Below are 23,632 nucleotides of genomic sequence, written 5' to 3'. Positions count from 1 at the left end.
ATTGTTTCAAAAGAAAAACACACAGGCGTGAGGTGTCCTGGGAAAACAAGGCTGAATCCCTGAGGATGCAAATCTTGCTCACTGGCTCCCATCGAATCTCAGGGGCTTCTGAAGGGCCAGGGGTAGGGAGGGGTCCCAATGTGGCTGGTGGAAAATCTGGGTCAGCCGAAGTAAACAAACAGCCTTGCTGGTCTGGAGGCTCCCACTGCAGGAGCCTGTTTATTCTGGCCTCTCCTCCCAGGCAGTTGCTCCTTGATCGCGCCCGTCCACAGCGGGGATGTGTTCGATCCTTGAACTCTAAGCGCCACATAATCAGAACTTGGGAGTGCTTTCCTGAGCTTATCTCCAGGATAAATCCCCTCTCCGGTATAAATAACAGCACTGGGGACACACAAGCCATACTCAAGAGGAGGAGCAGCAGCAGCAGCAGGAGGCAGTGAAACTGGTAAGTGCCTCAATCCTTCTAGGGGTGTGATTTGCTGGGAATTGTTCCTGGGGAGAGCTGGGGAGTCCTGCCCTGTCTTGGAGCATTGGCCCTGCTCTGTGCGGCCTCCCTCTGTCCTGGGAGGTTAAACCTGCCCTTGAGCGTAACTGCTGTGAGAGGTGATGGAGGGGAGGGGATAGCCTCACCCCACCCTGGGAGAATTAAATCAGCAGCAGCACAACTGGGAAGCAGAAAGATCATGAACCCTTGACCCATTGCCTCTGTCTGGGCGCTTGCTCGCCCTGCTGTAAAGGCACCTAATGGCTTCTGTTACATGGTCTCGCCAGTCAGGCTGATGCAAAGCCCTGAGCTGCCTTGAATGGGCAGGGGCAGAATGGGGCAATGCCAGGTGGGTAAGTGGCTCTCCCCTGAGGGATAGTGACAGAAGGAACAAGGCTTGTCCCAGATTGTCACCGTCCTCCAGCGATTAATCATCGACTGGCAGCTCCTCGCTCTGTTAAGCAGTTTCTGTTTGTTCACTTGAGCCCCAAACTCTTTTGCCTTCCCCAGGTTGAGAGACAGCCGAAGATGAGAGCAGGCGTTGTGATCCTCGCCCTGGTGTTCCTCACAGGTAGGGCCAAAAACCAGCACAAAACTCGAAGGCGGGGTGAATCCAGACACCCCTGAGCAGGGAGGGCGGAGGAGCTGTGTTCAGCCCAGGGCATGTGGTGCCCCAGAAGTCAGAGCCCTGGGCAGGCCCGCGTGCCTTGCTGTGCAAGGGGCCAGGCCCAGCAGCCTCTGCAGAAGGCGTCCAGCTTAGAGTGACTCTAAAAGCGGTTTGGAGACGAGGGTGCAGTAAAACAGCACCCAGAGCCTCCGGGCTCCTGTCTAGGCCAGGGAGCAGAGACGAGGCTGTGTGCAGCAGTGGGAGAGCGTGGGGATGTTCAGGGGTCAGAGAGAGGGGCAGGGTGGGCCAGCGAGCTGAGGTTTGGGAACCAGGAGCTCCGGAGCTATAATCTGGTCTGGGCCAGGTAAGTCCACTGCCCCAGTTGAAGGACCCAGCCTGTAACCTCCCCAAACCAGAGACATGTAAAACCAGCCAGGCTCCCCCAGGAAACCCTTCCTGCCCGGGGGGGCACCGTCTGCCAAGCCTGCAGTTGGTAACACAAGCAGCTTCCAGCTCCAGCCCAGGGACTGATCTGGGCAGGAGGTGCCGCGTGGTGAGTGTCTCCGGGGTGGGATTTGGGGAGCTGGTCCTGAGCCCTCTTGTGCTTTCCTTGCAGGGACTCAGGCCCGCCACTTCTGGCAGCATGAGGACCCCCAGACACCCCTGGATCGCTTCAAGGACATGGTCCAGGTCTACCTGGAGACAGTCAAGGCTAGTGGCAAGGAAGCCATTGCCCAGTTTGAGACCTCTGCAGTTGGCAAACAGCTTGAGTAAGTAGCTGACTCTGGGGAGGAGTAGGCTGTTAGGAGGTCAGCGCCAGGCCCTATAGCCTTGTGCCACACACTTGCAGGCTGTGATGCCCCTGGCCCTGAAGCCGTCTCCCACGTGCTGCCACTGCCCTCTGCTGGTTGCAATGGGAACTTCTCAACTGTGTGTCAGGCCCTAGGACTCAGCAGCTAAGGGTGATCACAGATCCTGCCCCTGGAGCTAAGGGGGGACTTTGTCCCTGCTGGCGCTGTGGGGTGCCCAGTGGCCTGCACTGCACAGCAGCTGGCAGCTGTGACCCCCCCCCCCCACCTTTGTGGTGGATCTAGCACTCTCCCTCCTTCCACCACCAGAGAACTGAGTGAGCCTTGTCGTCCCCAGGTTGTCTGGGGAAACTGAGGCATGGAAGAGGTTAAATCTACCATTGACTTGACCCAGACCTGAGGTGTCAGCCACTCTGAGGCCCCAGGCATCTCAAACTGGGCACCCAAAATGTGTGAACCCTTGTGGAACTGCGGGGTGAGGTGATTGGCCAGAGGGAGTCAGTGTTAGAGCTGGGATTAGAACGCAGGAGTTCCCAGCTCCCAGTGTTAGGCCCATGACAAGGCAGTGGCTGGGAGCAGAGCCCATCTGCTGGCTGTACCGTCCCATCCCTTCTGGGAACAAGGCTGCATCCCCAGGGCCTCCCTGGGCTTTGCCAGGAGAGAGGCCGTGCAGCGGTGTGTAACCCCGGCCCCGCTGTCTTCCCCTGCAGCCTGAAGCTGGCTGACAACCTGGACTCCCTGACGGTGGCGGCACAAAAACTGCAAGAGGACCTGGCTCCCTACTACAAGGAGGCCTGGGGGCTGTGGGTGAAGGACACGGAGGCCCTGAGGAAGGAGCTAACCAAGGAGATGGAGGAAGTGAAACAGAAGATCCAGCCCTTCCTGGAGCAGTTCTACAAGAAGTGGACGGAGGAGCTGGAGGTCTATCGTCAGAAGCTGACCCCCATCAGTGAGGAGCTGAAGGAGATGACCAAGCAGAAGGTGGAGGTCCTGCAGCAGAAGCTGACCCCCGTGGCTGAGGAGGCCCGGGACCGGCTGCGTGGGCATGTGGAGGAGTTGCGCAAGAACCTGACGCCCTACAGCGATGAGCTGCGCGAGAAGCTGAGCCAGAAGCTGCAGGAGATTCGGGAGAAGGGCATCCCCCAGGCTGCTGAGTATCAGGCCAAGGTGATCCAGCATCTCACTGCCTTCCGAGAGAAGGTCACGCCCCTCGTGCAGGATTTCAAGGAGCGCCTGACCCCCTATGCTGAGAGCCTCAAGACCCGCTTCCTGAACCTGCTGGACAACCTCCGAAAGAACTTGGCCAAGGGCAACTAGTGGCACCGGGCCAGGGACTGACACCCCCTCCCCTAGCCCACAATGACCCCCACCTGATCAGCCACTGCCCTGTATTCCACTGCTGCTAATACGCATCTGGGCGAAGGCACCAGGTGTGCTCGCCTCCCCCTTCCCCTGCCCCCCGGGCGCCCCCAGCGCTGGGCCAAGCTGTCTCGGCCCTTTGGGGCTCAGTCACTTACTGTCTGAGTAATTGTCAGTCACAATTGCTGTCGAACGAGGGTCTCTCTGCTGGGGGGCGGGGGGGAGCTGGGGTAGAAACCAGCACAGGGCAAAGGCCAGTCCACTGGGAATGTCCTTCCCAGAGCTCTCCTCCCTGTTCCAGGCTCGGGGCGCTCACCTGCCCCAACCTCCCCCCCAACACACCCACCCCGCAGAATTCTTCATTCTTGTTTCTTTGTTTTGTCAAATAAAAGTGATTTAAGTTACTGGGAGCTTGTGTTTGCAGGGGATTTCCCGGGGGGCAAGAGTGCACTGTGGGGGGCAGGGAGCACCAAATGGGAGGCTGAGGGCCCTGTGGGGCGGAGAAGACATAGGAGCTCCAGGGGGACTCATGGGGGTCCATGGGCTGCAGGTTACTGAAGGGAAGGGCTGTGCAGACCAGGAGGGATGGTGGGGGGCAGGAAGAGGAATGGTCTGCAGGGGAGAGGGGGTGAGGGGACCCTGTGGGGAGCCCTCCCAGGTGCTCACTTTCCTGCAATCCAGCAATCCTAGTGTAGGCTTGCAGAGCACCCTGAGCTGAGCCGGGGGGGGGGGGGGGTTGCCCCAGGGTGGCTCTTTCCAAGAGGCGTTGATCGGAATCACCTTCCCGCAGGACCCAGCCGCTGAGGAGTCTGTGCGCAAGGCCCAGCCCAATCGGAGCCTTCTGGGAGCCCCAGGGGGAGACGTGGCTGTGGGGCTGGGGTGAGCTGGGCAGCAGACATGGCGTGCGAGGCCATTGTAGCTCCCCAGGGGAGTGAGCCCCTCCGGCTCAGCCCTGTCCCTTGTGCAGGGAATGCCCTCAGCCGGGCTGTTATAAACCTGCTGCCGAGGGGAGCATCAGCCGGCCAGGGCTGGCAGCTCGGGGGCAGGCTCTGGTCCTGGCTGGTCACAGGGGTTGTCCAGAGCTGTCGTAGCAGGTCAGGGCTGAGGGCTGTTAGCAGAGCTGGCTGGGAACAGAGCGGGTCAGGCACAAAGGGTTGATTCGTCCAGCTGAGGCCTCACCAGAGCTGAGCCAGGCGGGACGGTTAGCTTGGTGTGAGCTGGGTCCTGCAAACTCAGGTGTTTGTGCTCCTGTAGCCATCTTGGTGGTTAGTGTGCGTATGTGGGTGTGCGCCCTCACCCCCCCCCCCAACACACACATCCCAGCATCGCACCAAGATGGGGCATCAGGCCAGGCCCTGCTGCCCGCTGCCCCCGCTGTAGCAAAGCGGAAGGGCTCTGTGCGCTGCTCTCCTCGCTGCTGTTGAGAGAGCATCTGGCAGCCCTGCAGTGCTGGCTGTAGCCTGAGCCTTTATGCCCCCTGTTGGCCTTGTTTCCGTCTGCTTTCAACCTGCTGGTGCCAGAGCCAGGCCGCAAGTCCATTGTGGGGGTCTGCTTCGTGTGTCTGCAAGGGGAGGGGGTTGGCTGCATTGCACAGCTCTGGGTTCTGCGTACAATAACCGCCCACCCGCCTACGCTTGCTGAAGGTTTAGACAAACCCACATCTTGACGCTAGCCGGGAGAACGGCCACCCTGCGGTCTGGCCCAAGATTTGCAGACACCTTGAAGGGGCCTGATCCTGAGCAATTTCTGAAAATCCAGCCCCCTTTCCTGTGTCTCGGGTGAGGAGCCCCCAACCACAGCAGTGGCTTTGTTCTCTACCTCAAAGCATATTCTAGGCTGCCATTGTTAAAGCAGCATCTTCCCATGGGGCCAGGTTTCCACTAGGTAACGAGCAGCCAATCCCCCGTCGTCCTTTCGCTAGAAACGCAGCTGCGGTTCCTAGGTACCAGGGAAGCAGGTGCCACAAAGGGTGGAGGGGGGCATGCCTGGAAGGCCTAATGCTGACTTCGTTCATTGCCATGCAGCGAGTTGGGATGTGCCAAGCATGGGCGTCTGCGTGCGCACAGCTGGAGGATTGAAGTCAGGGCTGGACTGGGAGCCAGAGCACTCACCTGAGTCCCAGCCTGGGGGGTGGCGGCTCATTGGCCAGTAAATCCCATTCTGGGCAATTGTTCCCGAATCCTAGTTGGTTCCGATGAGTCTTTCTCCCTGACCCAGTGCTGAAGTTGTAATGAAAGGGGTCCTGGTGTTCAAGCAATTTTTTTATTCATAACTGATGCAGCAAAGCCCAGAGGTGCCGGGCCTCAGCCCTGCCCACATCAAGCACTGCCTCTACCCGACGATGGGTATTGCACGGAGAATGCATCCAACTTCTCAAAGGCTGTGCTGCTTGCTCCCGGCAGCCAGTTTACTGCATGCATGCTGTGCACACACACGCTCTCTCTGCAACACTCCAGTAAAGGCCACCACATGCATCTCAAGTTTACTTCATTTTATTGCAAGACACATGACAAACTTTGAGTTAGGATGTTTTATAAGGGGGGAAAAGCCCAGCCCCTCCAAACCAACACACCAGCTGGAACCAAAACTCCTGTGCCCCAGTGGAAGTAGAATATGACCACGCCACGCTGAGTGGAGATTGAGTCACTGAACAGACAGGCAGCTGGGAAAGCGCTTAGGTGGACGGATGCTGGGCTCTCTGCCCAGAGCAGGGAGTCGCTCTGGTTACAATTTGCATTGCGCATCGTGCACCTGCCCTCACTCAGCTGAGAACCCGACCAGAGCTGCTGATGTGGGGCTCACTGCCCAGGCGACTGCTGCTCCCAGAGCGCAGCGAACTTGTCCTTTAGCATACCCCAAAACTCGTGTACGTCCTCCGCACGCATACTGACCCAGTCCCTGAAGGGTTAAACACACCGGGGAGGGGGGGGCAGAGGAAGAGGTTATATTAAAGGGGGGCCTATATGCAAAGGTTGAAGATAGCCACTTTAATAATATGACTCAGTGCAATCAAGCTGGGAGTTACACCCGCGGGGGGGCAGAGAGGGAAGGACAGTTTACTGGGCATTGTGGGTCTGTGCTGGTGCTATAAACTGCTGCTTTAATAAGCAGTGCAGGGTCAGGGCATGGCTTTTATAATCCTGCTGCCTCGCCTGAAATGCTGAGAAACCCGCTGTTCCCAAGGCATCCCCCTGTGGGCTGGGGAACATGCTGGACTGATGGGACTGGTGCACTTAAGCCACAGAACAAGTGTAGCAGGGGTAATGACAATGCCAGCTTCCCCCATCCTGTCCTGGGGTCACAGAGGGACCATCTGTCCATGGCCCATTCAGTCCTTGCCCTTCACTGAGCTGCCAATTAGAAGACAGACTCATGGGGTATTTTGTGTCCTCAGAGGGACTGGCCTGAGCCTGAGACCTGCTCTGTCTCGTGCCTATGTCCCTAGATTAACCAGTTTGCATATTCTGTTTTTTGCAATTTTGCATATTGCAGTCAGAGTGCTTGGGGTTTGCTGCACCCCATTGCCTCGATGTGACAGCTCCCTCCCCCAGCTCCTGGCACAGGCAGTTGGGTACAAGAGCCGGCCAGGTGTTTGCCTCGTGGGAGAGGCACTGTGAGCAGACCAGCTTCTAGGGGGCCTCAGCCAGCACAGGTGTGACTTGGGTGCTGACCCTGCGGCGCCCATGGCCCTCACCTGGAACTGTGGGACACTCAAGGTCCCAAGAGCTTTGTCACTGGCTTCCTGGGCCCAGGGTTGTACCCCAGCGTGTTCCACACTGAGGAGCAGGGGCCTCCTGCTCGCTGCTGCACTGGGGCAGACCTCTGCAGCTCCAGGGGCTGCTGGGCACTGCCCAGCCCTGTATCTGCCCCTGGCCTGGTCGCCAGGGTTCTCCGTATGCTGGCTGTGCCTGGGCAGGCATGGGAAGGGGAAGGGCTTGTGGAGAGAGGTGGGGGAGACCCCTGGGCCAGAAGGGATGGGGGGGCGCACCTGGCCTGCTGAGCCAACTCGGATTCCTGGACCTTGCTTAAGGTGTCCTTGGCCGTCTGAGTCATGTGCTGGACGTAATCTTGCACCTTCTTCAAGACGGTTTCCTCCTCCGTGGGGGCCTCCGCCTCTGCAAGCAAAGACCAAGCCATGGGTGTCGGGAGGGGCGGGGGGGAGGTTCGGGGGGGTATTAACAGGAGTGTCGTTATGTAAACCAAGGGCGATAATTGTCCTGCTCAACTTGGCACTGGGGAGAGCTCAGCTGGAGCCCTGTGTCCAGTTCTGGCTGCCCCACTGTAGGAGAGATGTGGACAAACTGGAGAGAGTGCAGAGAAGAGCAACAAAAATGACCAAAGATTTAGAAAACCTGGCCTACGAGGCCAGGTTAAAAACCAGGTTGTTTAGTCTTGAGCAAAGAAGACGAGGAGGGACCTGATTTCAGTCCTCAAATATGTTAAGGGCTGTTATAAAGAGGGCGGGGATCAGTTGTTCTCCATGTCCACTGAAGGCAGGACAAGGAGAAATGGGCTTAATCTGTAGCCAGGGGAGATTTAGGTGAGATAATAGGTAAAAATGTCTAACTCTAAGGCTAGTTAAGCTCTGGACCAGGCTCCCAAGGCAGGTTGTGGAATCCCCGTCACTGGAGGTTTTTAAGAACAGGTCAGACAAACACCTGGCAGGGACGGTCTAGGTTCTCTGGTCCTGCCTCAACACAGGGGGATGGGCTAGGTGGCCTCTCGAGGTCCCTTCCAGCCCCACGTTTCTGTGAGTCCCTCTCTGTCTCCTGCTGCCTTGTAACTAGCAGCAGTTCCGTGGGGCTTTCCTCCAACTCATGGGCTGCGTGATGCCCCTTCCCTCGTCCCCACCTCACCCTGCAACCTGCTCCCTCCCCCCACTCTTCCCATCTCTTGCTTATACCCGATTCCTTCCTCCCCCCCTTCCCCTCGCCCCTAGATGGGGGGCGGCTCTTACGTGCCACAGCAGCGAGCAGTGCCAGGCCCAGGAGCATGAGGAGGAGCTGGGCCTTCATGGTGCGGGCTGAGGAGAGAGCAGCAGAGCGTGAAGGGCTGCAGGGGCCATCCCAGTGACAGCCCCCCCACCCGGCGTAATGGCACCTCCCTCCCATGCCTGCTGCCCCAACGCCCCCGGGATGCAAAGCCAGCCAGCTCCCTGCTGGGTATGGTGCAGCAAGCCCCCCTGGCTTCAGGGCACGTGCCCGCCCCCAGGCCTCTTGCTGTGCCCCTCTGGACACGTGGGCGCAGCCTACCCCGGGAGCCAGCGGCTGCACACCCGGGGCTGTACAGTGTCAGGGCCGGTGCTCACGCCCCAGCCCACTCCAGCCTGGCACGCGGAGAGCCAGGAAGCGAGCGGCTGCCGCGAGTTGAGCTGGGGGCAAAGCGGCCAACAGGGCTCAAGGTGGCTCAGAATAGACAGGCACCCCCTCTGTCCCCCCACGCAGGCCCCAGCCCAGCACCACCAAGCTGGGGGGAACGCTGGCCCTGCTAAGCTGGGCTGGGACTAGCCCACAGCCTGGGGTCTCTGCCTGCAGCACCTCCCGCCAGTGCCCTGATCTCTGAGTCCACAGACTGCAGCGTGTGTGAGCCAGGGAGAAAGGCTGGCAGCTTCCCCGGCAGAGGGGGCTGACGGCCCCAGCCAGGCCAGGCCCTCTCCAGCCACAGCAGGCAGAACATACAGTCCCTTCAGGCAGACTGGGTCCCATCCTGCTCGCCCCAGCATCGCTGCTCGGAGCCGGTGACGTGGGCTGTTCCCACCGCCCCTGCCCTGCTGCCAGCCTCAGCCTGGCCGGGCACGCAGGCCCCGGAGCAGCGCTTCGCAGCTGGCTCAGAACACACGCAGGAAGGTTTGATGTCCTGTCTGCGGGGGGGGGGTCGTGCCATTAAGCTGCACACACCTCCCGGGGGTGGAGAGTGCCCCTGCCCAGGGCAGACCAGGCAGCCGCCTGCACCCGCTGCACGTGGGTGTGCACAGAGCTTAGCGCGAGGCAGCAGCTGCTGCCCAGTGGCATTGCCAGAGCATCCGACTAGGACTCTGGAGGCTGGTTCACCGAGGGCAGGACTGGCTTTTCCCTGTTATCTCCTCCCCCGTTGCAGCCGGGCCTGCTTTTCCTTTGCAGTAATGCTCTGCGGCTTGAAATGCAGCTGACTCACCTCCAGGTGGGCGCAAGCCCCAGCCATGGCCCCCCAGCCCCAGAATCTACCGTGTCAAACTCCAGGCTTACCTGGCTGCGTTGCTTCCTGGGCTTTGCTAACCAGCTAGTGCCCCGGCTTCACGCTTTTATACCCGCCCCAGGAAGTGGCCTCCAAGGGACGTTTGGGCAAAGGTCAGTGGGGTGGCTTGGCCAGACCAAAGAGGGGGGTTGCATTTATGGCTCACTTGCTTGCTGCCAGGCATACTCAGGGTCAGGCTGCCTCACGGAGTTGAGAAATCCCTCAGCGAACCAGGGCCAAGGCTGTACACACACCCACACCCACACTGCAGTGCGAGGCCCTGTGGTGATCAGTGCAGAGCAGTGACAGGGCTCCTATCCCTGCTTTGCAGAGAGCCTAACTCCCTGCAGCTGCTGCCTTATCTGGCTCTCCCCTCCTGGGGGTGGGTCCCAGGTGAGTGCTGCCAACAGAGATGCTCCACTCCCCAGCCTGTCCTCAGCTCCCTGACCAGCCGGGCCCAGGGGAGGCTGCAAATCACTATGTGGCACAAGAGTGACCTCCAGTGGCCTGCGTCCAGCTTGCATTGGCGGGCAGGGCACTGGGGCCAGCCACCGTCTGCCCTGGCTCTGGGGGCAGGCAGCGTCTGGGCTAGCTGCCCCGAGGGCCTGGGGCAGGACTGCCCTGCCGGGTGGCACGCTGGCCCTGTGCTCAGCAGAGCGGCTCCTGAAGGCACCAAGAGCTGTGGGAGGCCTGGGCTGCTCCCCCATTGTCCTGGCTGGCGGGAGGGGGGCGGCACCAGCACCTCAGCAGCGGGGAGAGGGCAGCAGGGCCCACGTGGGAAGCTGGATTGCTTGGTTACTGACCAGTTTTCTGGGCCTGGGCCAGCTACTCCCCCATGGAGAGTGGAGACCCAGGTCCAACCTGCTTCCTCCCAGGGCGGGAGAGGAGGAGCAGGGTGACTCTGTTCGGATGACCCTCTGGCTCTGGCCCAGGTGACAGCCCCCAGGGCTCCAGGCCAGTCATGCCCCAGCCACACTGACCCCCATAACCACCATACAGCCCTGCGAGCTTCCAGGCAGGGCCTCGCTGCTGGAGCATGCCCAGCGGAAAGGAGCCCAGGCTCCAGCAGAGCTGAGATGGGTCGAGGTGTGGAGGGGAGGCCCCTGAGGCATATTACAGCAGCAAACAGATGTCCCAGTCCTGCGTAGACACAGTCCCTGCCCCAAGAGCTGGCAGGTTAAGCAGATAGGCTGGCCCAGGAAGTTCCCCCTTTTCACAAGTGGGGAGCAGAGAGACTTGCCCACAGGGGGAATAACTGGTAGCTCTGGGCATTGAACCAGGACACCTGGGTTCCCCACCAGCACTGTAACAAGCAGCTCATCCTTTCTGTGTCTCCAGGCTTGCTGGGTTTGGTAGGGGAGGGATGGTATGAGCCACTTGCACTGACCAGCCCTGCCAGCCTCCCACTCCTCAGTGCAGGTTTGCATTTGCTTTGCTCTCAGCATGAGCCGGGACATCCTGCTGCTGCTGGCACCTTCCTCCCCGAGGTCTCCTGGTTCACAGCTACCTGGTGTCGTGCACACGGGCCTTCTACAGCCAGGAGAGCAGCCGGGGCTCTTTGGACTCTGGTGGTGTCATCCCTCCTGAGCCCTGCTGCAAGCCCGTCACCCCAGTCACCTTGTACTGTGAACCGGTGATAACACATCACAGGGGAGCTTCAGCCTGAGCCAGGGAGGTCAGCGGGGTGCATCTCTGGGGAAGCTCTGGGTTGCAACCGGCTGGGGGACGAGCTGTGGGGAGACATTTAAACGTGAACTAGGCAAAACTTTGGGGGGGAGGGGCCTTGTGCTGATGCCTGCAGCTGTGCCCATCTGGCGCTCTCCAGGTCTCCCTCGGCACTTTGGTCGCTTGTCTTACGCTCAGGCTCCATTGCCTGCTTTTCAGGGCCTAATCACACCCTGTGACATCATAAGCGGCCGCCATGGAAACAGCTGTGATGTCACAAAGAGAGGGCTATGATGTCAGGTGGGGGAGAGTGGGGGAGCCCATTCCAAGCCCTGTCTCAGCGCTGAGCAGCTACTCTCATCCCGCAGCCCTGAGCCAAGTCTCCTACAAGGCAGGGTGCTCTACAGCACAGGGTGAGGGAGGGGAAACTCAGCAACTCAAGCAGGCAACAGCAGGACAGCGAGTGCCATCCAGGGGGTGGGAAATAGCTCTCCCCCCAGCCCACAGGCCCCCCATGCGTGCTGGTCACGAAGGAGACCCATGGCTGCAGCCATGTGTGGCCAGGGGAACGGGGCTAGTCTTGCACCGTACACTATCTAACTGGCCCCACAACTGGGGAAGCTCCCAGAGGGCTAAAGGCACATTTGCCCCCAGTCTCGGCTCTGAGGCCGGGGTGGGGGCTGTCTGTTTGCAGAAGCTCGTTTTGCCAGGTGCCCAGGGCGGTGGCAGCAGGAGGAATGCTTAGCCAGGGCACTGGCTGTGTCCCAGCCCAACGGGGACTCTGTGCTGGGTGAGGGGACCCTGTTAGCCATGCCTGGTTGGGATCCTGCTTCTGAGCCTGGTTACTGGTGGTTGTATCCACCTTACTATCAGGAGGGGGCTCGCCCGCTCAGAGAGGGCAGAAGGGCTGTGGCCAGCAGCCACGTCACAGACATGCATGTCCAGCCTGGACTCACCTTCCCAGTGGGGGGGTTGGGACAGGCCCTCAGCCTTGCAATGAGCAAGAGAGGAAAGACTCGGCACAACCTCCGTGCTGCCCTGGGAGGGGCCCTACGGGAGCGTTGTGTGCAATTGCCGCTCTCTAGGGCTGCACTGGGTGCCCCAATGCCGGCCAGGATTCCCAGGGGCTGGGGCTGGGCTGAGACTGAGCTGCAGAGCAGCAGGTGTGTCTGGCTGCGTGGAGCGATGAGGATGCTCTGGGCTGGCAGGGCGCTGTGGGGCGTGCTGGGCTGGAGATGCTGTCCCAGGGGCTGGGGCTGGGCTGGGACCGAGCTGCAGAGCAGCAGGTGTGTCTGGCTGCGTGGAGCGATGAGGATGCTCTGGGCTGGCAGGGCGCTGTGGGGCGTGCTGGGCTGGAGATGCTGTCCCAGGGGCTGGGGCTGGGCTGGGACCGAGCTGCAGAGCAGCAGGTGTGTCTGGCTGCGTGGAGCGATGAGGATGCTCTGGGCTGGCAGGGTGCAGGGCGCTGTGGGGCGTGCTGGGCTGGAGATGCTGTCCCAGGGGCTGGGGCTGGGCTGAGACCGAGCTGCAGAGCAGCAGGTGTGTCTGGCTGCGTGGAGCGATGAGGATGCTCTGGGCTGGCAGGGCGCAGGGTGCTGTGGGGAGTGCTGGGCTGGAGATGCTGTCCCAGGGGCTCGCCACTCTCCGCGGGCTGAGCTCGTGGAACTGCAGGTGGGATGGTGCCGCTCTTTCCCTGGCCCACTGACGGTTTCTCCAGGCAGACATATTTTTAGCTTTTCCTTTTTCTGGCTCCAGTTTGTTTCCAGAGAGGGGCAATTCCAGGGGTAAACATGAGCCTCTGGCAGCTGGCTGCACCGCGCCTTAGCGCACAAGGAGAATGAACTTCCCGAAGCTCAGTCTGTTCCCTGGTGCAGATTTGGACACATCACAAAAGCAAACTTTGATTTCATACCATGGTGCATAATTGTCAAGAAGAGGGTGGGAGACTGGGGCGGAGGCAGGTCAAGACTTGACGTGCATCAGCAGATCCAGAGTGCAGGGGAAGGGCTGGAGACGGGGGTGCTGTGGGTGAGGGGTGAGGTGCATCGGCAGAGCTGTCTGGGAAACGTGGGACGGACAGACAGTGCTTTCTGTAAATCAGGACTGAGGTGCGTGAGCAGGGCCAGGTGGTAGCCGTGTGCACCTCTGCTCTGGCTTGCTCTGGTTCCGTCACACCGCACACACCTAGGCCCCCTGCCCTCATTAAGGAACCGTCTGAGAGGCGGGAGTGGAGCAGAGCTGAGCCTTGGTGCATCCAATGTGCACTCAGACTTTGCCTCCCGCCCAGCCTTGGCAGTACCACGCTGGAAGCCAGGACTTTGACACCAGCGTCTGGTTAGCAAACACCCACAGACCATGTTGCTCAATCCAGCCCTTCCCGAAGCCAGCAGAGCAGTGGGGCATGGCCACGGGAGACTGACCCTGCTCTGGGCAGGAAAACCAAATAGCCACTTTGCCCATAAACAAACCTGCCCTGCCCTGGAACACAGCTGGAGGTTTGGGCCAGGCTAGATTTGCTCTGCACCCATCACTGGCCCGTGGCGAGCAGGGCACTGTGCCTGCTGCCTGGAGCAAAGTGTCTTGGGCCTCATCCTGCAGTGTGCTGAGCACGGCCCCTCCTGGGTAGGTCAGTGAGAGCTGGGGACACTCAGCACGTGGCCAGGCCCTGGCTGAGGCAAAGCTAAAGGAAATGCTAGACAAGCAGCACCTGCATGCTATGCTAACGATTCCTCGGGCTCCCTGGCCTTGTGCAGCAGGGAAACATTTCCACCTCCTGGGGGATCCTACTGGGCCATTATTCTTTACTGGGTGCTGACGGCTTCCTCTGACATGTGCCCCTCGGCCCCTGCCAGGCTGGACACCATGCGAGCTGGGGCCAGGGGGCGGGAGGACTTCCAAAATCAGTTTCTTTTCGTACTGGGCTCCTGAGACCTTGTTGTGCCCCTGATCCGCACCCTGCCCCCAGCCTCCTCACACACTGGCCCTGAGCATGCTGTGGGGTTTGAGTGGGGCTGGGCCTGCGTCTGCCAAGGCCTGTCCAGCGCCAACGCCTCATACGGAAATCCTGGGTGTGCTCCCTCCTCCAGGCTCCCTGTGGCCTCCTCGCACAGGATATGCAGCAAGTCGCACTGGTCCCAGTGTTCCCAGAACCATTACACGCCCCTTCCCCCCGTGCACACACTGCGTGCTTGTCTGCAGCTCCAGGCACACAGGCATTCAGCACTCGGGTCCGGCTGGGCACACGCTCCGTCCCTAGCTGCCCGTATCGGACCCGGGCGTGCACGGCTAGCACCCACCCTGCTGGGCAGCTGGAGAATCAGGCCTGGGCTGTTGACTTCTTGGAACTGGTTTCTCCCTCCTCAGCTGGGACCCTTGATCCAGGTGAGCTGGGGTGGCAGCCCATCACCTGGCCACCTGCAGCCTGGGGAGCGGCCAGGCCTGCTAGGCAGTGCCTGAAGAAATGGCCCATGGGGTGGGGGAGAGAAGGACCCACACTGAGTTTTGGCGCTTGGTCACAGTGACCTCTTTTTGCACGACATGTCGTCACGCATGTCCCTCCACCTCCCCTCCCCCCCACTGTTTGGAGGGTGTCTTGGAATGACAAACAACGGGTCGGATCCCCAGTGGGTGGCGCTCGGTGCAGATCCAGCGGAGTCACTGCACTGCTTCACATCAGCTGCGGCTCTGGCCCAGTGGACCCTGTGCTCTGTAATGACCTAGCGATGAGCCGAGCTGACGCCCAGACGCCCTGGGGGGGGGACTCAACACAGAGACTTTTCGTCTCAAAGTCCCAGGACGGATATATAAGAACTGGGCCCCTTGCTAGGCCGTCTGGAGCCTGGGTGTGGTGGCTCTGGCAGGGTTTCAGTCTGGACAGGGACTCCAGTGCACCTGGGAGCTGGGCTCCATGAGGGCAGCGAAGCTGGCTGGGGAGGGGGCAATGAGGACCCAAGGGTGGAACTGACATTAAATGTACTTTACCCATGTTACAAGAAGGGGAAACTGAGGCAGCGAGCCAGGTGATGAGCCTTGCTTCAGGGCCAGTGGCGGAGCCAGGAGGAGAGCCTGAGTGCTCTGCATGCCTCCCCGCCCCGTTCTTACCACCATGCAGCAGCTTCACATCCCCCCTGCAAGCAGGATTACGGGTGTCTGAGCTTCACAGCGATTTGTTTCAGCAGGCGCATCTGCAAACGGTGCTGGAGACTGATGGCCAGGGGGGTCAGGGGGCAGGCAGGCTCTTTCTGGGAGCATTTTCTCAGCAGAGGCTGCCAGTGATTTTCCTGCCAGCTGAGAGTTCCCCTCCTGTATAGGCTGGGAAGACAGGCAGCCCGGGACTCAGCCTGGCCTCTGTGCCTGGCTGGGCAAAATGTGCTTCACTCTTGGTCCTGACCCTGCGAAATAAAAAGCGCTTTCCCAGTGCACCCTACCAGGGCAGCTCCCTCCCAGCTGGGCAGAGCTACCTGCTGTGTTGGGCTGATGAACACACCTGTCCCCAGCTGCTGAGGAGGAGGGAGACAGGATCCCCCTCAGGATTGGTCCATATCGGACACTGTTGGCCACCTCAGTGGAAAGTCCCAGACACGAGCCCAGCAAATGGCCCGGGCGGGATCCAGTTCTGCATTTCCCTCTCCCGTTTCCACACCCGTTGGCTGCCGTGCGGTTGCACCTGGTTCCCTGCAGTGCTCCCCCGCTATCTCCAGCATCGCGTCCCAGCAGATAACGACACACCCGCGCACACGTCAGGAGCTTCCACGTTGGGCCCTTACTAAAGTCCAAGCACTGGGGACTGTGTCACCAGCCTGCGTGGAAGCGGCTGGGGGCTGCTGGCTGCGGTATAAATACAGGTCGGCAGGGCACAGCCGAGGAGCAGCACAGCACAGGTCAGTGGGCTGGGAGGGGGAGCAGCAGGCAGCCTAACCCCTCTGGCAGGGAGCTGCGCCAGGAGCCCTGAGACGGCCACAGTGGTCCCTGTCCCTGGCTCTTCGCTGCACAGTGCCTTGCGGGGGAAAGGCTGCAGGGGTATCCGACCAGGGGTGCAGCCAGGGAGACGGATGGCTACTGGTCTGTCCAGAGGAGTCAGTGGGTGGGTGAGATGGGCACTGGGATCCCAGCCTCTGCAGCAGTTCCCAGGTCAGCAGCAGCCATGGCTGAGCTGCGGGAAGCTCAGCCCGGCAGGAAGAAGGGGTGCTTCGGGGGGGACAGGGACAGGGGGGACTGGAGGAGGGGCAGAACCTCAAGCGGACCCTGCCCTGTGACAGCGAGGGGCTCAGCTCAGGGTGGGGGCACTGCGGGAAGAGCAGGGTCAGGGTGCACAGGGAGACTGACGCATCTTGTTCTCTCTGCAGCGTGGCTCACTTTGCCTGGCCAGTCCCTGAGCACAAACAGCGCAAGATGTCTCTGAAGGCTGCCATCCTTGCTCTGGCACTTCTCGCCATCACAGGTAAGGGAGAGTAGCCTCTCCTGCTGGGCCGGTGCAGCCCTTGGGGCCGGGGGCCCTCTGGGGCTGCCTCCTGTCCCAGCATGCTGCTCTGCAGAGCCATGGCCATTCTGGACTCTTTGCTCCTGCCCTGCTCGGGTTGGCTCCAGGGAGTGAGGAGGGCCTCACCTGGAGACATGGCCTCAGGCATGTGACTGGGCTATCCCTGCGAGTCTGGATGGAAAGGAAACCCCTGGGAACAGGAGGGGAGTGGGGCAGGCATAGGGCTGGCTGCACATGGTATTGAGTGCTGGCGCTCTTGTTTCTCCATAGGGGCCCAGGCAGACGTCAGTGCCCAGCAGGTGGCCGATGTGGTCTGGAATTACTTCACACAGCTGACCGGCAATGCCAAGGAGACCATGGAGCAGATCCAGCAATCTGAAATCAGCAAGCAGCTCAAGTGAGTGCACTGGAGAGCAGGCCCCTAGCCCCCACGGGGGACTGTGGGTGGGTGACGCCGGGATCCGTAGGGAGGGATCCCGTGGGAGGGATGGGACCTGAGCAGTTCCTGGGGCTGGCACAGGTGGAGAGAGTAAAGCTCTGGTACCTGTTTCTCTGCACTGGCTCTAGGAGCTCCAGCTAGAATAAACAGTAACACCAGAGCACAAAGTAGCCGTGAAAGAGAAGCCGGCTGCCTGACGTAACAAGGGCTTATGGCCTGCCAGACCCACTGCCCCTCTAAGCGGGAGAGACCCACTCTCATGCAAACCAATGGGGACAACAGGCTTGCAGGGAAACATCACCTCCCCCCAAAGTCAGGAGCAGGGTAGCTGGAAGAGGCAGGGTTCCCTAAAGGCACTGAGAGGCAGGTCTGCAGCCAAGGGCTGCTCCAACAGGGGTGAGAGCACAGAAATGGGTGCCCTGGAAATGCCGCTAGATGTGTGAGGTGTAGTTGCAAGGGCACAGGGTAGGGGACAGGAGCTGCGGGGGCGGGCAGTGCTTGAGTGGTCAGTGAATCAATGAAAGACACTCAAGGTGCTGAGCTTCATTTCCCCTGCTCCCGCAGCACCCTCTTCCAGGACAACCTCCAGAACGTCAACTCCTACGCGGGGGACCTGCAGAAGAAGCTGATCCCCTTCGCCACCGAGCTGCATGCCAAGCTGAGCCAGGACTCGGAGAAGCTGAAGGAGCAGATCCGGAAGGAGCTGGAGGACTTGCGCCTCAAGCTGTCCCCTTATGCCGACGAAGTGCACCAGCAGATCAGCAAGAACATCCAAGACCTGCAGCTCAAGCTGAGCCCTTATGCCGAGGAGCTGCGTGGCCAGGTCAACCAGAATGCGGACTTGCTGCGCAAGCAGCTGGCCCCCTACGCCCAAGAGCTGCGGGACAAGCTGCAGGAGAATGTGGACGGCCTCCAGGCAGCCCTGGCCCCCTATGCCGAGCAGCTCCAGGAGCAGATTGACAAAAACGTAGCAGACATGAAAGAGAAGCTGGCGCCCTTGGCTGATGAGCTCCAAGTCAAGATAGACCAGAACGTGGAGGAGCTGCGCAAGCAGCTGGCCCCCTACGCCCAGGACGTGCAGGACAAGCTCAATCGCCAGCTCGAGGGCCTGTCCTTCCAGATGAAGAAGGGCGCAGAGGACCTGAGGGCCAAGCTCTCGGAGAGCGCGGAAGAGCTGCGCCTAAAGCTGAACCCTTATGCTGAGGAGCTGAAGGAGAAGCTGCGCACGGATGCTGAGGGCCTCCGCCAGTCCCTGGGCCCCTACGTGGAGGGCCTGAGTGGGCAGATGGAACAGAAGATTGAGGAGTTCCGCCAAACCGTGGGCCCCTACGGGGAGGCCTTTAACAAGCAGCTGGTGCAGAAGGTGGAGGAGATGAAGCAGAAGCTGGGCCCCTACGCTGGGGAAGTGGAGGATCATCTTGGCTTCCTGGAGAAGGACATGCGGGACAAGGTCGCCTCCTTCTTCAGCACCATCAAGCAAATTGAAAACTGAGGGGGCCCCTGAGCAGGTTCAGCTTCGCTTCCTATCACCACCTGCTCACCCTCACCTCCACTGCACAAGACAAGCCGCTGTCTACCTCAGAGCCGGGGCGAAGAGCACGGGAACCAGCCCCAGGACAGGCTCAAGGGCATGCTGGCTCTTCTGCAGCTCAGGCCACAGAGCGGGAAAGGGACCCAGAGCCGTGAATGCCAGGGGACCTGCACATGCTAGATGACTGTCTGTCTGTGCTGCTACTGACTTTCCTGCACTTGCCCTCACTCCAAAATTGCACCTACTGTATCTGCTGAAATAAAACTGCAACACAGCAATGCACATTGCGACTCTGTCCCTCTCTTAGCCTGACCAATAAGGCACTCATTCTGCTCCTACTGGTTCTGCAGAGGCCATAAGTTCTTCCTTGGGAGCACGGTGGTGGAGGGGTGGGGAGAGAGGTGCTGTCCCTTCCAGCTCTAGTGGCTTGAGGAAGTGCCTAATTTGTTAAATTAATGAGCCAAGTGCACTCCAGTGAGTCTGAACAAGAAACTGGGGGATTTACTAGGCTGGATGAGGGGAGAGTGAGAAAGATTGGCTGGTCTTTCTTTCTTTCTTTCTTCTCACCAGTTGAAAGCCCTATGCTGGGATGTCCTGTGGATACCCCTGGGTGATTGCCAATGGGAGGGAAGCAGGGTCTGGGCAGTGGGGGATGGAAAGGGACTTGCTCCAGGCAAGGTGGTCTGCATGGCCATGAATAGTGTGGGGCGTGGGGCTGGGTGAGGGAAGCAGGGAGGGGAGGTGTGCACAAGACAGTCTCTCTGTTAGGCTGTGGTCCACACATTGAGCTAGTTGGAGCACACTTGCTGCAGTGTCTGGGTACTTTAAATCCAAGGGGAAACACTTTCAATTTGGATTAACATTCCCTTGGCTTGCCCACCTGAGAGTGACACCCTTACAATCGCCTCCTGAGCCCTGGCAGCCACCAGCCAGCTGTGAGCTCTAATGCATCCTCCACTCTGCCTCACCCCACTTCCCTGAGCAGCAGATCCTGTGTCCCAGGATTGGGTGGGGTCTCTCAGGGTCCTCTTCTGTCAGGCTAAGACGCTTGCTGCCCTGGGAACAGGGAACTCTGGTTTTCCCGGGCCCCACTTCCTAGTCTAACAGCGTGTCATTCATCTACAGACAAGGGGCCAAACCCTGCACTGGGGTAAATCGGTGCAGCTCCTTTGAGGTCAATGCAGTTATGCTGCTTTGCATCACCCGAGGACCTAGTCTGAGGGACCATGGAGCACCCCCAGCTGAGGGAGCGTGGTTTCCGGACACATGAAGGGCTGCTAGCTACAGACAATGGTGGTGCTCCCTCTCCAGGGGGGAGAAGGGACTGCAGGCTCCATTGTGCATTCATCCCCTTGGCCGAGGCTGCTAACAAGGAGCTAGTTCGTGCTGTGAGTGATGGAGATGCCTGTCCTGCAGCAGAGACCCACCCACCTGTTTGTTTCAACGAGGCCTCTCAATGGCCAATGCATGGAAACCATTTTGGGTGCGTACCAACCCGTGGTCGCTGTGATGCTGTAATCTAGAGGGGTGGATTGCCTACACTCTGGAGCCATCCAGTCCCCATGGCCGGCGTGATAGTGATGTAGCAATGGAAGCCCTCGAATGCGTTGCTCTGAATCCAAACTATATAGCCACATTCCCAGCTTCTGAACAGTACCGAAACAAGGAGGTGCCTTCATAACTCTGGGTAGGTCAGCCCAGCTCTGTAGTTTTGTTGGCCTCTGTGTGTGTGAGTGCGTATGCATGTGTGAGTGTGCACTGGACTTCTTACGCTGCACTGTCAGCAACGAAGGAGGAGCAGGGCTTTGTCTCTTTCAGACACCCCAGGAAGGAAGCCACTGAAGCAGGTCAGTTTTATTTTACAGCCACATTGATTTCCTCTGGGGAGCTAATCTGACACCTGTGGGTGGAGGACTTCTCCTGCTGGCTGCTAGCAATCCTCAGGCCTTTATCATCATCATCATCATCCCCATTTCTGCAGGAGATGGAAGCGAGGGGAAGCTTCATGGCACTGCACTGGCTTTAGCTCAGACTGCCCCTTGCCTCTCTAAGGACAGCCCTGCTGAAGTCCAGGCCAGCGTGGTGCTAGGCAAACAGCATATTGTGTTATCTAGCTCCCACTAGGCATTCCCGTTGCCCAAGGGCCCCCAGAAGCTGGGCCTATCTATTAGCATTCCATGAGGAGGGTCAAACGGGGATTAAGGTGATTGGCCCTGGGGTGGCAAGGAGAGGGCTTTCTTTGGCAGCAGCAAGCTAGCTCAGGCAGTTGTGAAGACAAGTCACGATAACCCACATTCCCTGTGAAATAATGGTTGGATTTCTGCTGAGTGCACAACCCACTCCCCAAAGTGACTCTGAATCTATTAGTCTTTAAGGTTGTTTTTGTGGATACAGACTAGCACGGCTACCCCTCTGAAAAGTTACACCGAATCTGTTGTTTTGACCTGCAGCCAGGCTGCTTTCACAAACGAAGCAGTGTTAGGCTGACTCTGTATTTGCATGGGAGACTCCAAGGGACACCTCACTGCAGAGGGAAAGAGTGATGCAGGGGCCCCAGTAAGCTCCTGCTCTGTGCTTGTACAGTGCCTGGCACAATGGGGTCTCAGTCACTACTGTAATACCAAGAAGAAAAGGAGGACGTGTGGCACCTCAGAGACTAACCCATTTATTTGAGTATAAGCTTTCGTGAGCTACAGCTCACTTCATCGGTTCCACAGTATGCATCCGATGAAGTGATCCATAAGCTCACGCTCAAATAAATGGGTTAGTCTCTAAGGTGCCCCACGTCCTCCTTTTCCTTTTGTGAAGACAGATTGACACGGCTGCTGCTCTGAAACCTGTCATACCAGCACTACAGACCAGTTATGTGGTTTGGATATCTGCGACTCTCAGTGTCCTGCTCCTGGCTGGGCTGCCCTGATCATTAGTGCCCACACGAGCCACCTTCATCCGTCAGAAACACAAGTTAACTCAGCACCAGAATCGATTTCATGAGGTGCAGGGTGCAGGTGGAGCTGTAGGAGAGGGATGTGGACGTGGGGGCCACAGGGCAGAGAGACAAGCCCATGCACATCACTGAAGGATGGGGAAGGCCTGTGGGAATGGCACATGAGACCTAGGCTGTGAGCTCTGTGCAATGCCCAGCACGGTGAGATCCTGCTGTCAGGTGAGGGTCTCTGAGATCCACACTCCTGCATCAATAAACAATAAACATCTTCCCTCTCTGAGCAGCTTTTCGGCTCTAGCAGGTAGAGGCGGAAAGTTGTCCCCAGCTCCTGGCTCTTTGGTGGCCTCGTTCCAGTTCCCAGTGGCCGGTTCTGCATGTCACCAAAAACACCAGCCTCATTCTCTGCACTAATTGGCCCCCTTGTGGGCAGTCTCAGGAGTGAGGTGAGGGGCTGAATGGACCCTGGAGACTGAACGCCTCTCGCAGCCCTAAAGGGGTCAGTGTGAGGCTCTCTGTTAAGGCTGCGGAGCTTTCCCAGGGCTGCTCCTGTCCTGGAGATGTGGAGAGGACCTAGATCCAGGCCACCTCGCCCCAGTGCTACATTCACATGAAAAATGTTTTAAATGGAATAATGATAATGGAAGAAATTGACAGACTAGGGCCAAGTTCCTCTGGGGGCTGGAAAGTGCCTTATTAGAGGGAGTTATAATAGCATCACGCAGGAGCAGCTCCCCAGCTACCTGTCCAGGCTGGAGAGTGACTTCAGGGTCAGGTGTAGAGGAAAATGGGGGTTCAGCACAGCCCTGTGCCCTGTGAGCCACTCCTGTTTGCATGGCTCAGGGGAGAGAGGTGAACTTTGGTGTCAGAGGAGGGACAGTGACTGCTTGGAACTTCACCCTTGCCTCAGGCTGGACTTTGCCAAATACGTGGATTGTCACCTCCTCTGATCTGCATGCAGATAACATATTGTCACTGGGAATGAGGCTGAAAACATGAAGTACCCTGTCTGCTTGTTTCCCAGAAGGGCCTTAGGCACTAATGTGATACAAAAGCTAAATGAGGTAAAGGTTTGCAGATCAATTCTCGGAATAAGCAAATCAGAGGTGGAGTGACAGCGTCTGGGGGGTTTACTCCTGTCACTGTTTACAGAGATTGGTTCATTTCCCTCAAAACAAATATTTCCAAGCTTTTTTTTCTATTTCACATGCAGTGCCAGCAGCCCAGTGCTTGTGAGCAGCCCTGCACTAACACACCAGTGTGCCCAGACCAGAGTTCACCAGCTCTTACGTTGCTTTGGTTTGCTGTAGCAATCTGAGCCCAGTGGAAGCATATAGATAACCTATATATCTTAGTAGTAGTGCACAGTCTAGAAATCAGCTTGGAGATCAAAGCACCTTCACAGTTTATGCTGCACAGAGCCCCGTGGCTCTGCATCTGGTTGTATTAGTGAAGCTCAGGTAGGATCCTCATACACCTCCGTGGATCACCTGTGTGCTGGAGATGTCTTGGAGCCATCAGGCTGACTACTCTTGCTGGCTCCTTCCTGCCTTGCCTGGCTGTGTTCGGTGTGCTGCTGGTCACTGCTTCTACATCAGTACAGACACAGGGGGATGTCAAATGGGGTGACGGGTATGAAATGACCCTCCTGAGTGCTGGGCATTTCCTAACCTGCCAGCCTCAGGAGAAGCTCTGGGTGGAGAATCTGAAATGCCAGTCAAAGGCGCCTGCAGCCTGGGGCCTACAATTTGTTGTGAATGTTTGAAAATGGCTCAGTTTTCGAAAATGCCCTCAAACGTGAATTTTCACTTTAAACTGGCCCCACTTTCACTCAGCATGGCTGGTTTTTCAGTGACAAACATGTTTTTTAAAATACTGTTTACAAAATTTGAAATTGTTTCAGCAGTTAAAATACATGAATAAAACATGCAAAAAAGTTAAATTTGGGGTGTTCTGGATGGAAAAATAGCCATTTTGCTGAAATTGGGCAAAAGATAAGCTGTCTGGGTTATGAAATGGCTCAGGACACAAAGGCACCATTTTCCCAAATCTTTTCCCCCTTTTGTTATTAATTATTACTATTTCATATTTATATTCACTAG

At 58.6% G+C, this 23,632-nt stretch overlaps 3 protein-coding genes across 4 annotated transcripts in view; 2 read left to right on the top strand and 1 right to left on the bottom strand.

Annotated features, from left to right (window-relative positions):
- Window positions 1-312: 312 nt before the first annotated feature.
- Window positions 313-3,663, top strand: APOA1 (apolipoprotein A1). The gene is made up of 4 exons (XM_073320980.1): window positions 313-445; window positions 995-1,055; window positions 1,708-1,861; window positions 2,611-3,663. Exons 2-4 carry the CDS (start codon window positions 1,013-1,015, stop codon window positions 3,215-3,217), a joined length of 804 nt encoding a protein of 267 aa, XP_073177081.1. The 5' UTR covers window positions 313-445; window positions 995-1,012; the 3' UTR covers window positions 3,218-3,663.
- Window positions 3,664-5,735: 2,072 nt separating this feature from the next.
- The window catches only part of APOC3 (apolipoprotein C3), a 177,704-nt gene continuing 159,807 nt past the window's right edge, over window positions 5,736-23,632 (bottom strand). Inside the window, exons 1-4 of one of the 2 annotated variants that reach the window (XM_073321150.1) lie at window positions 9,484-9,584; window positions 8,217-8,282; window positions 7,248-7,374; window positions 5,736-6,157 (exon numbers count right to left, since the gene is read on the bottom strand). In XM_073321150.1, coding sequence (XP_073177251.1) covers window positions 6,058-6,157; window positions 7,248-7,374; window positions 8,217-8,274 — 285 coding nt within the window. In that variant the 5' untranslated portion in view covers window positions 8,275-8,282; window positions 9,484-9,584 and the 3' untranslated portion in view covers window positions 5,736-6,057. Of the gene's footprint in view, window positions 6,158-7,247; window positions 7,375-8,216; window positions 8,286-9,483; window positions 9,585-23,632 lie in introns of those variants that run through there. The other variant, XM_073321151.1, reaches the window with a different exon arrangement.
- APOA4 (apolipoprotein A4) lies at window positions 9,810-18,837 on the top strand. The gene is made up of 5 exons (XM_073321147.1): window positions 9,810-9,865; window positions 15,634-16,017; window positions 16,483-16,577; window positions 16,887-17,013; window positions 17,620-18,837. The coding sequence occupies exons 2-5, from the start codon at window positions 15,731-15,733 to the stop codon at window positions 18,545-18,547; spliced, it is 1,437 nt and encodes a 478-aa protein (XP_073177248.1). The 5' UTR covers window positions 9,810-9,865; window positions 15,634-15,730; the 3' UTR covers window positions 18,548-18,837.

The sequence above is a fragment of the Lepidochelys kempii genome, chromosome 22 (assembly GCF_965140265.1).
Source record: "Lepidochelys kempii isolate rLepKem1 chromosome 22, rLepKem1.hap2, whole genome shotgun sequence".
NCBI classification, from domain to species: domain Eukaryota; kingdom Metazoa; phylum Chordata; order Testudines; family Cheloniidae; genus Lepidochelys; species Lepidochelys kempii.
Note: the sequence above shows the minus strand (reverse complement) of the source record. Positions and strands in the feature narration are given on the sequence as shown.

What these genes read in the sequence shown, in the direction of transcription:
- APOA1 (XM_073320980.1), top strand. Translation starts at nt 1,013, where the DNA reads ATGAGAGCAGGCGTTGTGATCCTCGCCCTGGTGTTCCTCACAG. An exon ending in CGCCCTGGTGTTCCTCACAG is followed by an intron (nt 1,056 to 1,707) that starts GTAGGGCCAAAA and finishes CTTTCCTTGCAG; the next exon opens with GGACTCAGGCCCGCCACTTC. An exon ending in GCAGTTGGCAAACAGCTTGA is followed by an intron (nt 1,862 to 2,610) that starts GTAAGTAGCTGA and finishes CTTCCCCTGCAG; the next exon opens with CCTGAAGCTGGCTGACAACC.
- APOA4 (XM_073321147.1), top strand. Translation starts at nt 15,731, where the DNA reads ATGGCCCGGGCGGGATCCAGTTCTGCATTTCCCTCTCCCGTTTCCACA. An exon ending in CGAGGAGCAGCACAGCACAG is followed by an intron (nt 16,018 to 16,482) that starts GTCAGTGGGCTG and finishes TTCTCTCTGCAG; the next exon opens with CGTGGCTCACTTTGCCTGGC. An exon ending in GAAATCAGCAAGCAGCTCAA is followed by an intron (nt 17,014 to 17,619) that starts GTGAGTGCACTG and finishes CTGCTCCCGCAG; the next exon opens with CACCCTCTTCCAGGACAACC.